The sequence below is a fragment of the Anomaloglossus baeobatrachus genome, chromosome 4 (genome assembly GCF_048569485.1).
Source record: "Anomaloglossus baeobatrachus isolate aAnoBae1 chromosome 4, aAnoBae1.hap1, whole genome shotgun sequence".
Taxonomy (NCBI): Eukaryota; Metazoa; Chordata; class Amphibia; order Anura; family Aromobatidae; genus Anomaloglossus; species Anomaloglossus baeobatrachus.
This window is the reverse complement of record NC_134356.1, coordinates 206563071-206585631: the sequence shown is the minus strand read 5'-3', so window position 1 is coordinate 206585631 and position 22561 is coordinate 206563071. Positions and strand designations below refer to the sequence as shown.

The following is a 22561-nucleotide window of genomic DNA, read 5'->3' as shown; positions in this document are numbered from 1 at the left end:
TAAGAGGTCTTACCTTGGGTACTATCCCAGTCTCTTGCTTTAAGAAAAGACTCATACGTTGAGACTTCTTAGATATAGTATGAGTGTTCAAAGTTGAGAACTTTTCTTTTATTGTCCTTTGGTCAAACTGCAGATACTTTTTGGCTGTTCCAAGAAAAAAAGAGAATAATGATTTGTACATAATATTTGCTCTTATAATTCAGTCACAGCTTTGGTAAATGGAACCTAGGACAAAAGAGAAGCAAGGAATGGAGACACAAGTCCTCAAGTTGAGCTATATTAAACTTAAAATTCGTATTCTTGGTAAGATTCTAAGAAGATTCTAATCGCTCCTGTTACCACTCGTACTCATTCAACTGAATGAGCTGCTTCTGTAAGATAGCGTTTAGCATAGCTATGGAGGGCAGCAGTCACGATTGTGTTGACCATATCACATTGTGTTTCTCATGTTACATCTGTGTGACATGATTCAAATGGCGATGCTGCACAAGGCCCCCTTCACACGTACGTGTCTCCGGTACGTGCTAGGTCCGTGCCCGCATGTACCGGAGACACGGGCACACGTAAACCCATTAAAATCAATGGGTTTATGTGCACGCACGTGTGCAGCCATTGGCCCGTGCCTCCGTGTGGAGCACACGTGAGCCCGTGTGCTCCACACGGATGCATGTCCGTGTTTCTCCGGCAGCACGGGTGTCACGCGGCCCGCACACGTACCACACGGAAGTAGTGTGGATCCGGGCCCACGTGACACGCGCCGGAGAAACACACAAGTCATTTTAAAAATAAAAAAAACACAAGCTCACCTCCACCAGCCCTGCAGTCTCCGTCCCCCAGTAAATTTGAACAACGCATCATCTTCACTGGGGGCCGGAAGCAGCATCAGCGGGGCGTGGCCTGTGCCGGACGCTGTCATTCAGCACCACAGCTCCGGAAGAAAAAGGTAAGGCGGGGCTTTCCGTTCTCCGTGTATTATTACGTATAACACACGGAGAACACACGTAGTGCCATAAACACGGCACATGGAGGGGAACACGCACCTTTAACACGTCCGTGAAACACGTGCGTGATTTTCACGGATGTGTGAAAGGGGCCTAAGAAAGTGAGAGTAAACCTGCCAATCAATCAGCTTCTACAGAGCCAGCTGACTCTCCCAGGCTTGGGAGTGCCTCTCACTTTCCTTGGAATCTGCTACATTTTTAGATTCAATAGTGCAAACTTTAGATATGTGTTCACTGTTCACTACATTGTACCACCTTCAAGTTTAATCCGAAAATATCATTCCAGATCTAGAAACATTTAAGTCTTTGACTACAAAGTTTGGCAAAGTGTGGCCTGTGGGCCACATCTGGCCATCTAGCTGTTCCAGGTCCGGCCTGAGGAACAAGACAGCTGGAGGGCATAAAACAGTTGCCTTCAGGCTGCACCATGCCCTCCCCTCCCAATGTCACCACTATTTGCGTCCACAGGATGCAGACAGCGGTGACACAATAGTGGAGAAGGATGCTGCTGTCTCCGTGTTCCACCAATCAGTGCAATCATGTGGACGTCACATCATCACGTGTGCTGTGCAGAGTGGAGCGTCAGTGCACCAGAGGCCGGAGTAGAGCGCCGAAGAAATGGGAGCAAGGTATATGGGATGCTTTCATGTATGTAGGAGGCTATGTGGAGCTCATAATGTATTAAGGAGACTGTGGGGGTTCATACTGTATATAGGAGGCTATGTGGGACCTGACACTGTATATAGAGGGGCAATGTGGGGACTCAAACTGTATATAGAAGGTCTATGTGGTGGCTTACACTGCATATAGAAGGGCTATGTGAGGGCTCACATTGTATATAGAGGGGATATGTGGGACTTGCATTGTATATAGAGGGGCTATGTGGAGGCTCATACTGTATATAGGGGCTATATGGGGGCTCATTGTATGTAGAGGCTCTGTAGGGCCTCATACTATTTATAGGGGGCTGTTTGGGGGCTCATACGGTATTTAGGGGGCTGTGTGGAGACTTATCCTGCATGTAGGGAGCTATGTGAGGGCTCATGCTGTATATACGGCGGGCTATGTGTTGGCTCATACTGTATATAGGGGAAAGTCGGCATACTTAATTCTGCTCAATATTAAGTAATCCAATTACTTAATAATTGATGCACAGCCCTGTGTGAGCCGCGTGCAGTGTTTGATCAGCTCACTTTTGGGGTAAAATCATTGTGTTAAGATGTAGTGTGCACACACACAAAAAAGAAAAAATTGGCATAAGCCCGCCCACCCTCTCCCGGAAGAGTTTTGCTTATGAACCATAAGCAAAACACTTCCAGGGCAGAGTGGGTGGGGTTTTGCAAATCTTTTGGTTTTTGGTTTTGTATGTGCACAAAACCATCTTCTTAACACACTGATTTTACCCCAAACGTGAGCTGATCAAAACACTGCATGCGGCTCACACAGGGCTGTGCATCACTCATACCCAAGCACAACGCTGCTCGCTTGAGAGGTTCGTACTCACTCAAATTCCGAACCTTAACCTTGCTTTTTTGAAGTTGAACTCCTAACCTTGAGCCTAAGGTTCGCTCATTTCTCATACACTTATATGGGGACCGTCATCCGGCCAGATATCCGGAATCAATTACGGGCCAGATTATTTTTTTTTAAATCCGGTTAGACCCACTGATCCCAGGTATGTGCGAGTCCGTCCATCACTAATCACCATACATGTCTGACTGTCTGCCGAAACGGTCAACATCTGCGGTTTTGGCTGCTGTTAGTGTAATGTGAATGGGAGGCCTTTAAATTAAAACTATATAGTTAAACATTTCTCACCAACTTCTTTGCGTCTCTTGTTTTCATTGATGTTGACATTGACCTCCTTCATGGTGTTGTGCGCTCTCTGCATTGAAGCTTGTGAGTCTTTGTCCTGTGCTTCTTTTCTCATGATATTCTCTAGTAACAATGGATATTTGGTGATACGTTGCACAGGCTTAACAAGGTAGAAGCTGAGATCTGCGTATTGGGATGATGACTGACTCCTTTGTGCGAAGAAAGGAATGATGGTAGATTATATCATGGTGCACCGATAAAATGGTAGAATTACAAACCTTTGGCTTCCAGAACAGGTATAAAACAAACATTGTTACCCATTAAAAAAAATACATATTTGAGCAGATACAATCATTTTCTAAAGATGTCATACAAAGGACAATAATTAAAAAAATAAATGTGCATGACCAATTACTGAGAAACTGTAGCGCTGGCGTTCCTGTACCCCTTGCTCCCTTCCTCGCAGGGACACACACTTACTGCCGTGGCCAACTCTCACCACGCTACCTGGCTTCTCCGCAGTCCTCCACATGGGTGCTTCCTGCTTCTCCCTCCCGGTGAGTTCTCCTAGGGCCTGCGTGTGCCCCACTGCCCTTCTCCTAAAGGGCCAGCACGTCATTCCCTAGAAGTGCCTCTCAGCCTATCCCTGAGAGGCACTGAGTACTTAAGGCAGTCTCCCACTAGGGAAGATGCCTGATCAACATGTTCAGTTAGTTAGTGGTTCTGTACTCTTGCGAGCTAGTTGTCAGGTCCCTTTGTCCAGTGTGCTTCCGTTACAGTGTACAGTGTTCTTGCCTGTCTCCCGGTCCCATTGGTACCCTGTGTCTGTCCACCCTGGCTGTGCCACCAGCCTCAGCTACTCCAGAGGTCCGTACCATAATACAGACTGTGTGTCTACCTGGCCATGCCATCTGCCTCACTTGTCCTGATGGCCCTGTAGCACGTGTGAGTGTATCCGTCTATATTGGCCAGCCTCAGCCATCCTGGCTGCACTTGCTTCTCCAGTGACTTTGCATGCACCTGTGTCCTTGCTCTGGGGCTCAGCTGCCACAGTCCTGGTCACTGCTCTGGGAGTGGTACCTGACCTCCGCTTCGTGCTGGGCGCTTAGTCAAGCCCCCTCCACTAAAGGGTAAGCTCGGGGTCCCCCTGTGGTCCAGTGGGTCCACTCCTGCTTGCCGCATTACCATCTCTGGCGATGAGCGCTACAGTAACAACGTGAACTATGTGGTAATTGTGTTATCTATCAAAAGGTTCATGGCCACAGAGTGTGCAGTAATCATCATATGGCCTTTGCTTTCACAACCAGCTGTTCAGCACAGGGAAAATATAATGGGTTATTCTCCAAATAACAAGTTATTTCCTATACTGTACATAGTATAGGGAATATCTTACTGATTGCTGGGGATCTGATCCCTGGGACCTCCATCAATCCTGAGGATGAGGCACTGGAACCAGCTCTAGCATCCTAACCTGAGTGGAGCAGAGGTGCATATGCTTATCTCTTCTGCATTTCTTCCCTGTAGAAATGCTGTAAATAGCAGAACACTGTGTTTTGCTTTCTCAGGCAGTCACTTAGACAATGAATAGAGCAGAGTTTAAAGCATGTGCACCTCCGCTCCTGCAGATGCTGGTTCCTGCGGTCAGGATTAATGGGGGTTCCCAGCAATCAGTAAGTTGTGTGCTATACTGTGGAAAGGGGATGAGTAAATATTTTGGGAATAATACTGTAAGTGAATGGAGAAGTGGTATATAGTAATTTCATGGGAAATTGGGTGGCTTGGAGTGTCACTGATCAGGGAAGATCTGTGAAGAAGAACCATTACTTAAAGTGGAAATGTCATCAGGTTATACTGAAAATGTACTCTTCTATTAGAGACCAGTAATCATCAAGGAATACATTTTGCACATAGTTTATAAGTAGTTTATAAATCCAGTGTATTCATAAAGACAGTGCTTGCCCTACGTCTTCTTGAATTGTCTGCTGGTTAGCAATGAATGGTAGGGTTAACATCCGCACTGTCGTAGAAGAACTGGAAGCAGATCTTATAAAGTGATTTTACTTAACACGTTTCGGAGTGGAAACTCCTTCATCAGGATAGTCACCATTACATACTTTTACCTTCTGGAATAGGCCTATAGCAAAAGAGGAAAGTATGTAATGGTGATCATCCTGATGAAGAAGTTTCCACTCCGAAACACATTGAATAAAATCACTTTTAGGATCTGCTTTCACTTCTTCCACAGCAATGTGGATGTTAACCCTTACCATTCATTGTTACTATTTATTTCCCAGGGACTGCAGCAGCCGTGTTCACACTTTTTCAGTGGTTGCGTTTCACAAAACCCCTCCAGGTGAGCAATTCCTGTTTATCACACAGTTAAGACTCTATTGAGCATTCATAATTGACTGCTGTGCATCCGCATAAAAAGCAATGAGTCAATGACTGCTGATAGCTGATGACAGATCCTATTTACGTAGCATTACAACTTCATGTAGTTCTCATAGCAGTTGGAAGATCCCCCATTCCAATGTGAGAAGTAGATGGCATACCCTAGCACCAGGACCAACACATATACCTACAGTAAATGATAACAGGCATACAAACAACCATAATCATACATGAGCTCTAGATATACTTACAATATGGAACTCAGTGCCTCTCGGATTAGTTCAGTTACATGTATCTCTTGGTAATGCTGAAGCAGTGACGTGGATCTGGAATATGTATAACAATACACACTATACACAGTTTCCATATCTTTGCTGAATTCCTGAAAGAGACTTCCTAAAAAAAATCAGAATGGATCCGGGGAATATACATTATTTTATATATTAATATGTAATAATCTCACAAGTTCTACAATATAATGTATTATTTCATTTTTCACCTTACCAATACGAATAAGCTGGTTTGATTGGTCATTTTCTGTGTCTTTTAGTTCACGTAGAAATGATTCGTGGACTAAATGGATTTCATCAAGATTGGAGAAAAGACTTTTCACATCGATACCAGGAATCTGAAAGATCAAAGACCTAAGTATGTCCCATTCATTTTGGTATCATTGGGCTAAACATTACTTTCATCGAACATTTCTTCTTTTTACTGACTAACTCTAGGGAGCTTTATCTAAAGGGGAATTCCAACTGCAATATACAAAGAAATAATTTCCACTGTATGTTACAGAATGATAATTGATAACTGATAATTAAGTAAAAAATGTGTTCTATTCCCATGGATATACAGTATATCCTCTCTGGACCTGACATCACCTCCCTACTAGCCAGAAACCCACAATGTCGGTCTGCTATTTCATCCATTTTCTCTGCTCGATTCTTAAAATTGAGCATGGACAAAACAGAATTCATTGTCTTTCCTCCTCATCACTCAACTTCCCCTCCTGACATATCCATCAATGTCAATGGTTGCTCACTTTCCCCAGTGCCACGTGCTCGCTGCCTGTGAGTAACTTTAGACTCTGCTCTATCCTTCAAGCCACACATCCAAGCCCTCTTCACCTCCTGCCATCTTCAACTCAAAAATATTTCCCGGATCCATACATTCCTTTCCCAAGAAGCTGCAAAAAACCTAGTACATGCCCTTATTATCTCCCGCCTGGATTACTGCAACCTCCTGCTCTGTGGCATCCCTTCTAACAGTCTTGCACGCCTACAATCTATTCTAAACTATGCTGCCCGGCTAATCCACCTGTCCCCCCGCTACTCCCCGACCTCTCCTCTCTACCAATCTCTTCACTGGCTTCCCATTGCCCAATGACTCCAGTTCAAAACCCTAACCATGACCTACAAAGCCATCTACAACCTGTCTCCTCCCTACATCTCTGACCTAGTCTCCCGGTACTTACCTGCACATAACCTTCGATCCTCACAAGATCTCCTTCTTTACTCCCCCTCTCATCTCCTCTTCCCACCATCGCATCCAAGATTTCTCCCATGCCTCCCCCATACTCTGGAATGCTCTGCCTCAACACATCAGACCCTCACCTACCTTGACAAGCTTCAAAAGGAACCTGAAGGCCCACCTCTTCTGACAAGCCTACAACCTGCCATAACCCTCAGTCTGATACAGCGCCGCACAATCAGCTCTACCCTAACCTACTGTATCCTCACCTATCCCTTGTAGACTGTGAGCCCTCGCGAGCAGGGACCTCTATCCTCCTGTACCTGTCTGTGTCTTGCATTGTTTATGTCGCGGGCGGAGGAGGGGACGCCGCGCTCTCCCACTGCTCGGGTCCGGCTGCCGCTGCGGCTGCTGCTGCTCGGTGGCTCGAGCGATGGGCCGGATCCCGGGGACTCGAGCGGCGCTCCTCGCCCGTGAGTGAAAGGGGATTGGGTTTTGGGATAGTTTATTGTCCGTGACGCCACCCACGGTTGTGGTGATTTGTTGACACCACCGCTGCTCTGTATGGGGATCCCTGGAGTGATGGTATGGAGCAGCTAGGTGTTAGTCCTCCCCTCGGTGGGTAGGGGGTTGGTTGTCCCGGGGCCCAGTGATGAGGAGGGTGATGCAGGGCTTGGTGGGGTGCAGGGACGCGGGGGCAGCGCTGTGCCTTGCGGCACTGTGGTACTCACTCAGCCTGAGACGATGACACAGTTCTCGGTAAAACACACTATGGGGAGATAAGGTATGCACACCAGTGACTATGTAAGGGGAATACATGAAATGTGTGAATACTGACTTGAAAAATCCAATAGCTATATGCAAGAGTGAAAATGTGAAAAATGGAATCTGCATTACTGCCATGAACATATGAATCAAGAGAAATTTAGCTACTGAATTGATCAATGCAATAGAGCAGTTAGTAGTTAGTAGTTTTTCGTTTGTAAACCCTCCCCAACCACACCTATTGCCAATCCATATCATACGCATAAATAGCCTGGGTCTCAGCTTCCCATACACGGTAAGTTTTTTAACTGCATGAGAGGACACACACAAGCTAGGGACCCCAACGTAGAGAAATACTTTGGCGTAGTGTTGGGGCTCTATTGCATTGATCAATTCAGTAGCTAAATTTCTCTTGATTCATATGTTCATGGCAGTAATGCAGATTCCATTTTTTACATTTTCACTCTTGCATATAGCTATTGGATTTTTCAAGTCAGTATTCACACAGCAGTTTCTGCTATTTCATGTATTCCCCTTACATAGTCACTGGTGTGCATACCTTATCTCCCCATAGTGATTTTTTTTAGGTTTTTGCACCCAGTTCGGACTTAGAATGGTGTTCCAAACGTTATTCGTTATTGTTAGTAGTTTTTCGTTTGTGAACCCTCACCAACCACACCTATTGCCAATCCATATCATACGCATAAATAGCCTGGGTCTCAGCTTCCCATACACGGTAAGTTTTTTAACTGCATGAGAGGACACACACAAGCTAGGGACCCCAACGTAGAGAAATACTTTGGCGTAGTGTTGGGGCTCTATTGCATTGATCAATTCAGTAGCTAAATTTCTCTTAATTCATATGTTCATGGCAGTAATGCAGATTCCATTTTTCACATTTTCACTCTTGCATATAGCTATTGGATTTTTCAAGTCAGTAGTCACACAGCAGTTTCTGCTATTTCATGTATTCCCCTTACATAGTCACTGGTGTGCATACCTTATCTCCCCATAGTGATGTTTTTTTAGGTTTTTGCACCCAGTTCGGACTTAGAATGGTGTTCCAAACGTTATTCGTTATTCTCGGTAAAACACACGGCTGGAAAGACGGTTCCCACGAACGGCTGCACTTGCTTTTCCCCAGTAGTTGACGGTGACGGTCCCTTTTCCTGCACCTAAGATGATGATGGTTTCAATGGGTTCCCACCGGTAACCCGCTCCCCGGCTTGGATATGGGCCAGAGGAGCCCTACTTTGCCCGCAGGCGCTGGCCCTGAGAAACTGGTGCCCTGGCGGTGGCGGTGTCTCTCTGTAATGGTTGGACTGTTGCCTTCAATCGGTACTTGCTTGTTGGGAGACCCAGAGGTCCCCTTCACTAATGGATTTGGCAAATTCACGGCGACTCCTAGCCTTGCCGGGATCCGAAAGGTCCCTGCCACTGGTGCTGACTGTTCTTCGTATACCGCTCCGGTACCGCCGGGCCACCACCCGTCCGCGGTCCTTTCGGCAACCTCCAAACAGCCACCCCTGCAGACAGTCACCGCCGTCTGCTGACCTTGCTGTCTCTGTCTGGGGCACACACCCGGACCAGCTTCAGGCTTTCTTAACTGTTCCTTTTTCTGTCACTACTCTCCTGTCCTCCTTTACCACTTCCTTCTACTTCACTCCCCTGGCTTGAACTCTTCCTCAGACTCTAGTCTGGCTTCAACTGCCTGGTTCTCCCGCCTCCAGGGCTGTGAACTCCTCGGTGGGCGGAGCCAACCGCCTGGCCCACCCCCTGGTGTGGACATCAGCCCCTGGAGGAAGGCAACAAGGATTTTAGGTTAGCCTTGGTGTTCCTAACTGGGGTGTAGGGTGTGGTGGTGTTATGACCTGTGACCCCTGGCTTGCCCAGGGCGTCACATTCCCCCTTAGCAAAATGCAGACCGTCCGCGGGCTGCCCGTCCAACACTGGTTTTATTTTCTGGAAAGATATAAAAGGTAAACACAATACAATTTATGACATCATCCCACATCGGGAGGTTCGGTACTTAAACGTTGCAAACGGTAACATTAAAACAGTTGCGGCTGCCGCTCTCTCCCACCCAAGCACCCTGGCCCTGATGCTGCCCCTAAAAACCAGGCAGCACCCCTTGACCCCAGTCCAGCACAAGTTACCCGAGCGGGATCTGTCCTTCCCCTCTAGAGGGTAGCCACCGGTTCCTGTGGTGGCTGGGCCCCAGCCTGCTCCACTGCGGGCCCTCCCTCCAACCTGCCTCTCCGGAGGCGGTAACGGTAGCTGCAACAACAGATTTATTTACAAGCCACTTAACGTTTGTGGTTGCCCTGCGAGTTCTCGGGCCTGTTCATAGAAGTTTCTAAGCAAACAACTTTTTGAAGGGTCCCCACGGGGACAACGGTGCCGGCAACGGCCGGTTTCCAATCACGGTAGACAATCAGGTAAATCTTCGGTTATCATTCTCATTTTTGCAAAACTTTTTCAAACACACTTTAAACACACATGTTTTCTTCCCCCTCCCCCCCTTTTAAAGAACGGTTTCCCTGTACCTAAGTGGGGGCCTACCTAGGTTGGGACGGGTGGACCTCCGGGATCCGGTGTCAGTGGGGCTAGGCAGTGGGGCAGAGGGAACAATCAGTTCCTCCTCCCTGCTATCGTGTGGGGCAGGCGGAGGCATAGGGGAGCTGGGCACAGGTTCATCCCTGGGCACTGGCACTGGTTCTGGCTCACGGTTGACCGCTTCCACCACTTCATCCACAGGTTGTGGGAACAGTATCACTGGAAGAATCACCACGCCATTCTGTGTAGGCCAGTCTGCTGGGAAGTCACCCATCACAGTGTGGATCACCTCTTTTGCCTTCTCTGCTGGTGGAGGAACTGGTGCTTCAGCCGTCGCCCTCAATGCTGGTGGGCACCTTTTCAGATGGTCCCGGGAAACCGTGACCAAAGTGCCCCTTTGGTCACGACTGATCTGGTAGGCCTTTCCATCTTCCCATCCTGTGGGTTGTATGACGTATGGGATTTGTTCCCATTGATCATCCAGCTTGTGGGTCTTCCTCTTCCGCTTTAACACCACATCTCCAGGCTGGAAAGGGCCTGCGGATGCCGTCTGGTTGAAGCGCCGCTACTGTTGTTCTCGACTCCGACTTAAATTCTTCTCCACATACTCCTGAATCTGTCGGTACTGCACCCTCCGCCGGGTGTCCCATTCAGCCATCGAGGGGAGTGTCTCTGGGGCTTCCAGTCCCATTTCCAGGTCCACCGGCAGTCGGCCGGGACGAGCCCTCATCAGATATGCTGGGGTACACTTCGTTGAGCTCGATGGGATATTGTTGTACATGTCGACCAAGTCAGGCAGCTTCTCCGGCCACAGGTTCCGCTCTTCCAGCGGCAGCGTCTTGAGGAGGCCAAGGACCAAATGGTTAATCTTCTCACACATACCGTTGGTCTGGGCGTGGTGAGGCGTGGTCCGGATCTTCTTGCAGCCGTACAGCTGACAGAACTCATGGAACACCTCCGCTTCAAAGGCTGGACCTTGGTCAGTAAGCACCTTCTCAGGGTACCCATGGGGTCGACAGAAGTAAGCTTGGAACGCTCTAGCGGCGGTACGGCCGGTTAGGTCTTTGACCGGGACAACCACCATGAACCGGGAGTAATGATCTACTATGGTCAGAGCGTAAGTGTACCCACTTCGGCTGGGGGTGAGCTTTACATGGTCCAAGGCGACCAGCTCCAGCGGCTGATGTGTAATGATCGGGTGGAGGGGTGCCTTCTGGCTAGCTTCGTCCTTCCTTCTCAGCGTACAAGGACCGCACTCTCGGCACCAGGCCTCCACAGACTCCAGCATCCCACTCCAATAGAACCGCTCGCTCAACAGCATCTCCAGCTTCTTCCACCCAAAGTGTCCGGCACCATCATGGTATGCCTGCAGAACAGTGGGTACATCAGCTTGAGGGATAACCAACTGGCGGATTCTCTCATGAGTCTTCGGGTTGATCAGCTCACGGTACAACTTCCCTTGATGTAGACACAGCCGGGTCCGTTCCTTCCACAAGCGTTGAGCTTCAGCTGGGGCGGCAGGGTCTATCCCAGCAGCGCCTTGCTCCACCAGGGTCTTGACTAGGCGGACAGCGGGCGCCTGGTTTTGAGCTTCCTGCCACTCCTGACTGGGCAGTGGATCCAGGTTCACCCGTTGTTGGTGGATATGTACCTTCTTAGTTGGTGGCTGGTGAAATGCAGGCAACTCGATCTCTTCGAGGTCGTCATACTCGCACCCTCCTTCTGACAAGTGGGGCATCCGAGAGAGTGCATCAGCATTAATGTTGACACGACCGGCCCTGTATTTGATAGTGAAGTTATAGTTGGCTAGCCTGGCCACCCACCGCTGCTCCAACGCGCCCAACTTGGCCGTGTCCAGGTGAGTCAATGGATTATTATCCGTGAAAGCGGTGAACTTTGCTGCGGCCAGGTAGTGGCGGAACCGCTCAGTGATAGCCCATACCAGCGCCAGGAGCTCGAGCTTGAAGGAGCTGTAATTCTCAGGGTTCCTTTCAGTCGGCCGGAGTTTTCGGCTAGCATAGGCAATCACTTTCTCTTTTCCATCCTGGACCTGGGACAGGACTGCCCCCAAACCCACATTGCTGGCGTCTGTGTAGAGGATGAATGGGCAGCCGTAGTCAGGGTACGCTAGGACCTCTTCTCCAGTCAAGGCCGCTTTCAGCTGGCGGAAGAATTCCTCATGCCTGTCCTCCCACACCAGTGGGGCTCCGATGGCTCTACCACCTTTGGTCTGTCCCACGAGGAGGTCTTGCATGGGAGCAGCCATCTTCGTGTACCCCTTGATGAAGCGTCGGTAGTACCCCACCAGACCCAAAAACTGCCTTAATTCCCTCACGGTGGTTGGTCTTGGCCAATCCTGGATGGCAGTGATCTTCTCAGGGTCGGGGGCGACACCTTCCGCACTCACCACATGCCCCAAGTACTGCACTCTGGGTTTCAGCAGGTGACACTTAGAGGGCTTCAACTTCATCCCGTATTTGGCAAGGGACGCGAACACCTCGGCTAGGTGCTCCAGATGGGCTTCATACGTCTGAGAGTACACAATCACATCATCCAGGTATAACAGGACGGTCTCGAAGTTTAGATGTCCCAGACAGCACTCCATCAGCCGTTGGAAGGTTCCAGGGGCATTGCACAGCCCAAATGGCATACTATTGAATTCACAGAGCCCCATTGGGGTGGTGAAGGCGGTTTTCTCCCGGTCCTCCGGGGCCACTGCTGCCACTTGCCAGTACCCACTGGTGAGGTATAGGGTAGAGAAGTAATTTGCGGTTCTCAGTGCGGCCAAAGACTCTTCAATACGGGGCAGTGGGTAGGCATCTTTATGCGTTATCTGATTAATCTTCCGGTAGTCCACACACATCCGCATGGTACCATCCTTCTTCTTGACCAGTACCAACGGAGCGGCCCAGGGACTACAGCTGTCCCGAATAACCCCTGCCTCCTTCATATTCCTCAACATATCTTTGGCACACTGGTAATGTGCAGGGGGAATGGGCAGGGGGAATGGGCCTGTACCTCTCTTTGATAGGGGGGTGTTCACCGGTGGGGATGTGGTGTTGGACCCCTTTGATCTGCCCAAAGTCTAGTGGATGTTTGCTGAAAACTTGTTCATACTCCCGCACCACCCTGTATACCCCTGCTTTGTGATGTGTAGGGGTATCATCAGTGCCCACGTGTAGCTGTTGGTGCCACTCATTTACCTCCCCTTGCAGCGGGGAAGTGCTGGTAGTAGGTGGGGAGACGGAGGGACTGGCTTCATGGATGGTGTGGGGATCTAGGGTGAGTAGCTTGGCAATGGTGGCATACCGGGGAAGCCTGACTTCTTCCTCCCCACAGTTCAACACCCTCACGGGCACTCTCCCCTTCTTCACGTCTACCACCCCTCGGGCGGCCATTACAGTGGGCCAGTGCTCGGAGGGTATGGGCTCCATCATGGCAGGGTAGTCACGCCCCTGAGGCCCTACTGCTGCCCTACACCAAATCATCATCTCACTCCCAGGGGGCACAACCAACGGAGCAACATCCATCACTCTCACTCCACCAATCTCTCCTCCCGTGGAGTTTACATGCTGGCGGTACATCAAGGCTCGGATCTCACGCTGCACAGCTCTCTGTCAGCTCCCCGCCGCCGTGGCGGCCAGCTGTTGCAGTAGGGCCAACACATCACCCATACAGTGCTCCATCACATTGGTTCCTAGCACTATCTTCGGGTTATGATCACTGGGTTCACTCATGATCACAATCATACCCTGGTGTTGCAGTTCAGCTTGCCCCACTGTCATAGCCACCTGTTTATACCCCACTTGGGTCAATGGGAGTCCAATAGCAGCAATTAGTGTTATACTAGTATCTGGGGGTGCCAGCTCGTCTATCCCCCAATACCGTATGGTGGTTACCTGTGATCCAGTGTCCAAGAGAGCCATCACCGGTATGCCGTCCACAGCCACGTGGATGATGGGCCGGGCCCTGATATACCGGTCCCGCCAGTCTGGGGGGCCACGGGGTTCTACTCCTGAGGATTGGCCCGGGGCCCCAGGGGTTGCTCGTTTAACGGGCACTGTCGGAAGTAATGCCCAGGCTTACGGCACTTGTAGCAGGTTGGAGGTCTGCTCCGCTGGTTGTTAGCACTTCTCCACTGCATCGAGGGAACATCCTCAGGGCTGTCGGCAAGCTGTATCTGTGCTGGAGGCTGGGATCTGGTCAAAGGTTGGAGTGCAGCGAGAATCTTGGCGAGGTCTCCGTCCATGCGACGGACCTGGGCTGCCAGTTCCTCCATCGTGCTGCTTGGGGCTGTAGGTATTGGAGAGGTTGGTAGGGCAGGGGCCACCACAACGGGGGCCGTCTCAATGGGCCACGGGGCTGGCTCCAAGATTTCTGAAGCTGGGGGCTGCAGTGCTTTAATGGCCCGTTCCTTTAACACAGAAAAGTCCACATCAGGGTGTTCTAGGGCCCACAGCCGGAGTTGTTTGCGATCCTCAGGGGACCTCATGCCCTGCACAAATTGCTCTACTAACATCTTGTTGCTGTCCGCCTCATTGATAGGATTCACCCGCTTTAGCGTGCGGAGGGCGGTTTGCAGACGTAAAGCATAGTCCCGAATGCTATCCACAGACCGTTGCCGGCACTGGTAAAACTGCATCCTCAGCTCAGCTTCAGTACGGGTCTCAAAGGCAGTCTGTAGCTTCTCAAAGATGGTGGCTACAGAGAACCGGTCCCCCTCGGCCCAGGTCTCCGCCTCCTGCTCAGCCGCGCCGGTTAACTGGCCCAGCACTACCGCTGCACGTTGCTTATCGGTCAGGGGGTACAGTTCTAGCAACGGGTTAAGCTTTTTCCGGAAGACCTGTAAAGCATCAGGTTTCCCGTCATACTGCGGTAGCCAGGTAGCTCCGGGCGAATAGGGCAATGAGAACGGCATCACCTGAGCGAGCGCGGGGGCCGCGGCACCTCCCGCCAGCGCGGCTGGGGCCAGGGCAGGCCCATTCCTATCCACGGGTGCCACTGCGGCTGCGACCACCGCTCCTCCAGCGGCTCCGTCGGGCGCAGACATCTTGTTTCCGTCCCCCTTAGCCTCTTTCCGGCCCCTCCTCTATCGGGGCGGGGTTTTGTCCTTCGCGCCTCTACTACTCGAGAAGACGCTCGAGCGGGAACTTTTCGCGCCAAAGATGGTGACTTCTGAAATTTTCCGGCCGGATACCTCCGGTGGTCACAAGGCGCACCTCTACCCAACGGCAGAGCGGTAAGATCCTGTTCGTGACGCCAAGTTGTCGCGGGCGGAGGAGGGGACGCCGCGCTCTCCCACTGCTCGGGTCCGGCTGCGGCTGCTGCGGCCTGCTGCTGCTGCTGCTGCTCGGTGGCTCGAGCGATGGGCCGGATCCCGGGGACTCGAGCGGCGCTCCTCGCCCGTGAGTGAAAGGGGATTGGGTTTTGGGATAGTTTATTGTCCGTGACGCCACCCACGGTTGTGGTGATTTGTTGACACCACCGCTGCTCTGTATGGGGATCCCGGGAGTGATGGTATGGAGCAGCTAGATGTTAGTCCTCCCCTCCGTGGGTAGGGGGTTGGTTGTCCCGGGGCCCAGTGATGAGGAGGGTGATGCAGGGCTTGGTGGGGTGCAGGGACGCGGGGGCAGCGCTGTGCCTTGCGGCACTGTGGTACTCACTCAGCCTGAGACGATGACACAGTTCTCGGTAAAACACATGGCTGGAAAGACGGTTCCCACGGATGGCTGCACTTGCTTTTCCCCAATAGTTGACGGTGACGGTCCCTTTTCCTGCACCTAAGATGATGATGGTTTCGATGGGCTCCCACCGGTAACCCGCTCCCCGGCTTGGATATGGGCCAGAGGATCCCTACTTTGCCCGCAGGCGCTGGCCCTGAGAAACTGGTGCCCTGGCGGTGGCGGTGTCTCTCTGTAACGGTTGGACTGTTGCCTTCAATCGGGACTTGCTTGTTGGGAGACCCAGAGGTCCCCTTCACTAACGGATTTGGCAAATTCACGGCGACTCCTAGCCTTGCCGGGATCCGAAAGGCCCCTGCCACTGGTGCTGACTGTTCTTCGTATACCGCTCTGGTACCGCCGGGCCACCACCCGTCCGCGGTCCTTTCGGCAACCTCCAAACAGCCACCCCTGCAGACAGTCACCGCCGTCTGCTGACCTTGCTGTCTCTGTCCGGGGCACACACCCGGACCAGCTTCAGGCTTTCTTAACTGTTCCTTTTTCTGTCACTACTCTCCTGTCCTCCTTTACCACTTCCTTCTACTTCACTCCCCTGGCTTGAACTCTTCCTCAGACTCTAGTCTGGCTTCAACTGCCTGGTTCTCCTGCCTCCAGGGCTGTGAACTCCTTGGTGGGTGGAGCCAACCGCCTGGCCCACCCCCTGGTGTGGACATCAGCCCCTGGAGGAAGGCAACAAGGATTTTAGGTTAGCCTTGGTGTTCCTAACTGGGGTGTAGGGTGTGGTGGTGTTATGACCTGTGACCCCTGGCTTGCCCAGGGCGTCACATTTATGATTATTGTACTTGTCCCTATTATGTATACCCCTTTCACATGTAAAGCGCCATGGAATTGATGGCGCTATAATAATAAATATTTTTTATATATATATATATATATATATATATATATATATACATATATATATATATATATATATATATATATATATATGTATATATATATATATATATACACACTGTATACTGTATGTGTCTATATTACATTATGGTAACCTAATATTATGCTACTAGCAGAGGTGAGGTTGGGGAGATCGTGGTTCTCCCAGAAGATACCAGTCGAGTATAGAGACTTTTCGGCAATGTTCCATGGGAGAAACATTTGCAAATAGCTTTCTTGAAGAAGGTAATGAACTATTGTACAAGTAACACCCTGGAAGTCAACGTCTGTTTCTTGAAACTCAACCAGATGTAAGGTGGATTTACCACTGATTTTACCACGGATTTGCTGCAGAAAATGTTTCTAACATTTGTGCAGTCAATCCCCAGCAAAACCAATAGGTATAAAAAAATGCTGTGCGTTATTTTATACCTGCAGATTTACCCGTGGATTTTCCTCTAGGGAATTAATGTGCATGTCACTTCTTTTCCACAGGTACCTGCGTTTTTTTCCATAGATAATGGTAAAAAACCGCAAGTACCAACCCACGGAAAAATCGCAGCAAAACCGCATTATTACCGCGGTTTTTGCCACAGGTGCGGTATTCTGTCACAGTGTGCGGATTTTTCTTAAGAAAAATCTATTTTCTAGTGCACACATAGCCTTAGGCCCTATGAGGACTAGAAAATGGAATTTTCTTAAGAAAATGCCACACCCTCTGAAAGATTACCACACCTGCGGCAAAAAAAACGCTGCACACCACACCTGAAAACCGCATGCGGTTTTACCACAGTTTGCCGCGGTTTTGCTGCGGGTTGGTACCTGTGTTTTTATGCCTTCAATGCAATAAAGCACGTTGAAAAAAAAAAATGTGTGTTGTCATTTCCTTATTCATAGATAGATAAATCAATAGATACATAATGGATATACAGTATAGATAGATAGATAATGGATAGATAGATAGATAGATAGATAGATAGATAATGGATAGATAGATAGATAGATAGATAGATAGATAGTGGATAGATAGATAGATAATGGATAGATAGATAGATAGATAGATAGATAGATAGATAGATAGATAGATAGTGGATAGATAGATAGATAGATAGTGGATAGATAGTGGATAGATAGATAGATAGAAAGATAGATAGATAGATAGATAGATATTACAGCTTTTATTTCTGATGCATGTGTTTTAACCCCCAACAGTATTTCTCATACAGCAGTGACCCTGCGGGTCCTTGGGTCTGAGTTCTCGCAGGCTCACTGCTGGTCGGTGACATCACCCTATTACTGCTTGTGAGGCCGTGAAGTTCTCGTGAGCGGTAATGTGTTCACATCACCGACCGTGAGAAATGACCTGTAGTTAACCCTGCAGCCTCGTTCATGGAACGATGCTGCATTGAGTACTAGCTCTCAGACGCCTCTGGAGCAGTATGCAAGCGTCGTGGGACCTCGTGTGGATTACGCCGGACCTGGAGGGGTATTTGGGGTTTTAATAAAGTGGTGAAAGAGGGTGGGTGTTTTTTGTCTTTTATTCCAAGTAAAGGATTTTTTTGGGTATATGTGTTTATTTACTTTCACTTACAGGTTAATCATGGGGGGTGTCTCAGACACCTGCCATGATTAACCTGGGACTTAGTAGCAGCTATGGACTGCCATTAACTCCTTATTACCCTGATTGCCACCGCATCACGGCAATCGGGATGAACCAGGTAGAGTCCCGGGACTGTCGCATCTAATGGATGCAGCAATTACGAGTGGCTGCTTGCTGATATTTTTAAGCTCGGGGATTCCCCATAATGTGGAGCTGCCCATCCTGAGAATACCAGCCCTCAGCCGTGTGGCTTTATCTTGGCTGGTATCAAAATTGGGGGGACCGCACGCCGTTTTTTTAAAATTATTTATTGAATTAATTTTCTGCACGATAAAGACCCGCCCACCAGCGGCTGTGATTGGTTGCAGTGTGACAGCTGTCACTCAGTGTGGGGGCGTGTTTGCCTGCAACCAATCACAGCCACCGGTGAGTGGTGGAAGCAGTGAATATTAAATGGAATAATGAAAGGCCAGCATTTTCAAAAGAGGAGAAGCCGCTGGAGCAGTGTGACAGCTGCCCGGTGATGGGTAAGTATGAAGCGTTTGCTCCTACCCTTCTGTGCCCGATTCTGGTCCCCATAGACTTTATATGGCGAGCAGTATCTTGCCAAATACCAGCCCTCCGAACGTACGTTGCTGTTTTCTATGTGTCTGTGCATTATATATGTATGTGTCTGTGTGTGAGTGTGATATGTGTGTATTTACTCTCTGCTCTATTTTCTCTTCCTCTCCTAGTGACATCACTTCCTTGCAAAACATAGGGAAGTGATGAACCTTATGTCCCAAAAAAAGTGAAATACAGCAGGAATAACGCAGGAAAACGCAATTAAACACACATATTTTCCTACCTGCGTTATTCCCTGCGGTATTTCATGATTACATTACAGTCAATGGCGTAAAATAACGCAGGTACCTGCAGAAAAGAAGTGACGTGCAATTCTTTTTCTCAAGAAATTCTTCAAAAAGAATGTTCTTGAGAAAAAAATCGCGATGTGGGCACAGCTATTTTTTTCCATAGGTTTTGCTGGGGAATGTCTGCAGAAAGGTACAACCATTTTCTCAAGAAATTTCTGCAGCAAAAATGCAAAAAAAAAAAAGGGTAAAACCGCAGTGTGTGAACATAGCCTAAGGGGCACTTTGCACACTATGACATCGCAAACCGATGCTGCGATGCCGAGCGCGATAGTCCCCACCCCCGTTGCAGCTGTGATATCATGGTGATAGCTGGCGTAGCGAACATTATCGCTACGCCAGTTTCACATGCACTCACCTGCCCTGCGACGTCGCTCTGGTCGGCGACCCGCCTCCTTATTAAGGGGGCGGGTCGTGCGGCATCATAGCGACATCACACGGCAGGCGGCCAATAGAAGCGGAGGGGCGGAGATGAGCGGGACGTAAAAATCCCGCCCACCTCCGTCCTTCCGCATAGGCGGCGTGAGCTGCAGGACGCAGGTAGGAGACATTCCTCGCTCCTGTGACTTCTCACACAGAGATGTGTGCTGCCGCAGGAAAGAGGAACAACATCGTAACATCGGTCATTCCCAATTCATGGAAATGACCAAGGTTACATCGATGATACGATTACGATGCTTTTGCGCTCGTTAATCGTATCAAAAATGCTTTACACACTACGATATCGCCTGCGACGCTGGATGTGCGTCACTTTCAATTTGACCCCACCGACATCGCACCTGTGATATCGTAGTGTGCAAAGTGCCACTAAATGTGCAAGTGCCATAGACTTCACTAGACATGTCAAAATAGAGCCAGGCTGAGCTTCCACGTGTTATAGATGCCGGGTTTTCAGGAAATGAGCAGTCCAGATTCTCAAAATCTAATGTTATCTCATATATGTGACAGAACTATGGACAGACAGTGGAATTCCCTCTAAATGGTGTTGAATGTGCTGCTCCTTTATTAGTTGGGGCATTAAGTTACCCATGAAGGGTCATACACATTTTGCGGAATGCGCAGATATCATTGGATTGGATGTTCTAGTGTATAGGGGCCTCCTGATATTCTCTCCATATTAGATGTCAAGAAAGCGTGGATCGGCTATTTTGGATATGAATCTGACCAATCAGAGAGGTTGCCTGAGCCTATTCTCTTCTCTTGAATGGAATATATATGCAGGTTTAGTGTGGAGAAATAATTGTAACTCACATACCTTCTCCAGTTTGGGTTTAATTTCTGAAGTAAGAAGACGCAGGTCTGTAACATAAGACAATTCTGTGGAAATCAGCTCTTCAACAGCAGGTTGGTCAATTCTCCTCAATCCCTCCACCTCATCGTATATGTGCTCTTCATCATAGGGGATATTCTGATATATTCCATTATCGGAACACCCATCAATATCTCTCTGTGTATCAGGCGTATCCATGTCATCAAAGCACCTGCACAACAAACAAGCCTCCAAATAAAATATCCATGGGAAAGGCAGGGTATAGGCATCATATGGTATAAACAGCAAGAATGAAAAAAGAATAATGATAAAATATGGCACCATGGATAGTGATGCGAGAATGTTTCTGACCCTTTACAATTTATACCCAGCAAATGTGCTCCCCAGCAAATGTGCTCCCCAGCAAATGTGACAAATGGTCTTGTTCGGAATATACAGTATATATGTACGTTATTGGTATGTGGACTGTGTGGACACTAACAAGTCGTAAGTCATATGACCAGCTGCTTAGATGTGAAGTGCTGCAGCGCTACAGTATGTCCATTATGGTTTACTATGCTTTTGAATTGCTGCAAACCTTTATACATATTTTTGGTTTAACCATAGTTCGCTATGACAGCTGCTCTATATTGCTAGAGGTCAGCTGCCCCTGGGCTGCTATGGATGTGCTGCAACACTCATTAATGGAGATGTTAGACAGTTTTAGGCTTTTCCAAAGCCAGTAAAAGGTGGAGATATATGGAATCAAGTATATGAGAAGGTATACAGAGCTGTTTGGCCACTCCATGCACTGAACACTTGTGCTTGGTTTGAACAGTCATTTTGTGCTGACAGACTGTGACGGCTGGTGGGTGTAGACCCACTGCACCACTGGCTGGGCTTACCCTGAATGGGGCAAGACTAAACGGCTAACTGGTATTCACTAGAGCCTCAGATGATGAGGATAGGCTGGGCTGCAGGTAGTCGTCAGGTACCACTCCAGGGCAGTCCCTGGGACCCGCAACAGCTGACTGACGGGTAAAGGCAGGAGTATGAGGTACAGAGGAAACATGCTGAGCCAAAGTCAAATGATCTGTGGTCAGAGCAGGTAGCACAAAGTCAGAAAACAGAGCCGACATCAGGAGCGGAGAGGTCAGACGAAAACAATGGAGCAAACTGGGTCAAAGACTGCAGAGATGATACAGCAAACACCTAGACAGAATACTAGACACAGTACCAGGAACCAAGTGCAGGTACCATGGGGAGGGAAAGGCTGCTTGATATATCCCTTGCTAGCAGGGAATTAGACAATGAAGGTAAACCCTGCAGGACACATCAGGGTTAAATTCTTGCAAAATCTGTCCGCTTCTCCCTATGGCCAGCTTGAGACAGCATAAGAATGCAGCAGGACTAGGAGTGCTACAAATAGGGATTTCAGCACACAGGCCTGAGGTTCTGAGGAGTGAGTAGGCCGGCACTGTGAATGCTCTTGGTTTACTGGCGTGATACAGACTACTTTTAAAGGCATCTGTCAGCAGGTTTTTCCTATGTAATCTGAGCGCATCATGATATAGGGCTGTTGATTCAATAAAATCAGTGTTTTATTGGCAGGAGGTTTTTCACTACAGGACTAGGTGTCTTGTGCCTCCTACTCAACAGTAGTGGCCAAGAAGATTTTAACGCCTGGGCCACTACGGTCCTGTACAAAACAGTTTTAGAAATCAGCTTCTCATCCTTGATTTGATAGGCTGGTTACATTTCGATTATAGCCCTGTACATTGTATAAGTGACATAATTGTCACATTTTGACTCTGCAAGGTCACAACTGAAAGTGTAATGTGAATAATGTGTACAATATACATCACCTAACAGTCAAATACTACTTTTCAGGGTATGTTCATATCCGCGTAGAAAAATCCCGCCCCGCTTTCATCCAGAAAAGTGGGGTGAGTGAAATCCGTCTGGTATTCCATATGTCATTTAAGTGCTATGTGAGGGTTTATTGCTTTCCTACCTAGAATCCATATGACATGGATCCCATCCGTATGACGTGCGTTTTTTTTCTCAGCAACTAGTATTCTACAATCATTTACAGGACCATTTACAGTGTTCTCTGCTACAGAAAAACAGACAAAAACAGAAAAACGAATTGTCGAATCAACCATACGCAGCATGTTGCGATTTTT

General features: G+C 48.8%; 1 protein-coding gene across 1 annotated transcript in view; it reads right to left on the bottom strand.

Moving 5' to 3' along the window:
• The window catches only part of ARHGEF37 (Rho guanine nucleotide exchange factor 37), a 189583-nt gene that overhangs the window by 69958 nt on the left and 97064 nt on the right, over positions 1–22561 (bottom strand). Inside the window, exons 4-8 of the mRNA XM_075344636.1 lie at positions 20382–20607; positions 5712–5835; positions 5459–5603; positions 2820–3025; positions 14–144 (exon numbers count right to left, since the gene is read on the bottom strand). Coding sequence (XP_075200751.1) covers positions 14–144; positions 2820–3025; positions 5459–5603; positions 5712–5835; positions 20382–20607 — 832 coding nt within the window. The remainder of the gene's footprint in view (positions 1–13; positions 145–2819; positions 3026–5458; positions 5604–5711; positions 5836–20381; positions 20608–22561) is intronic.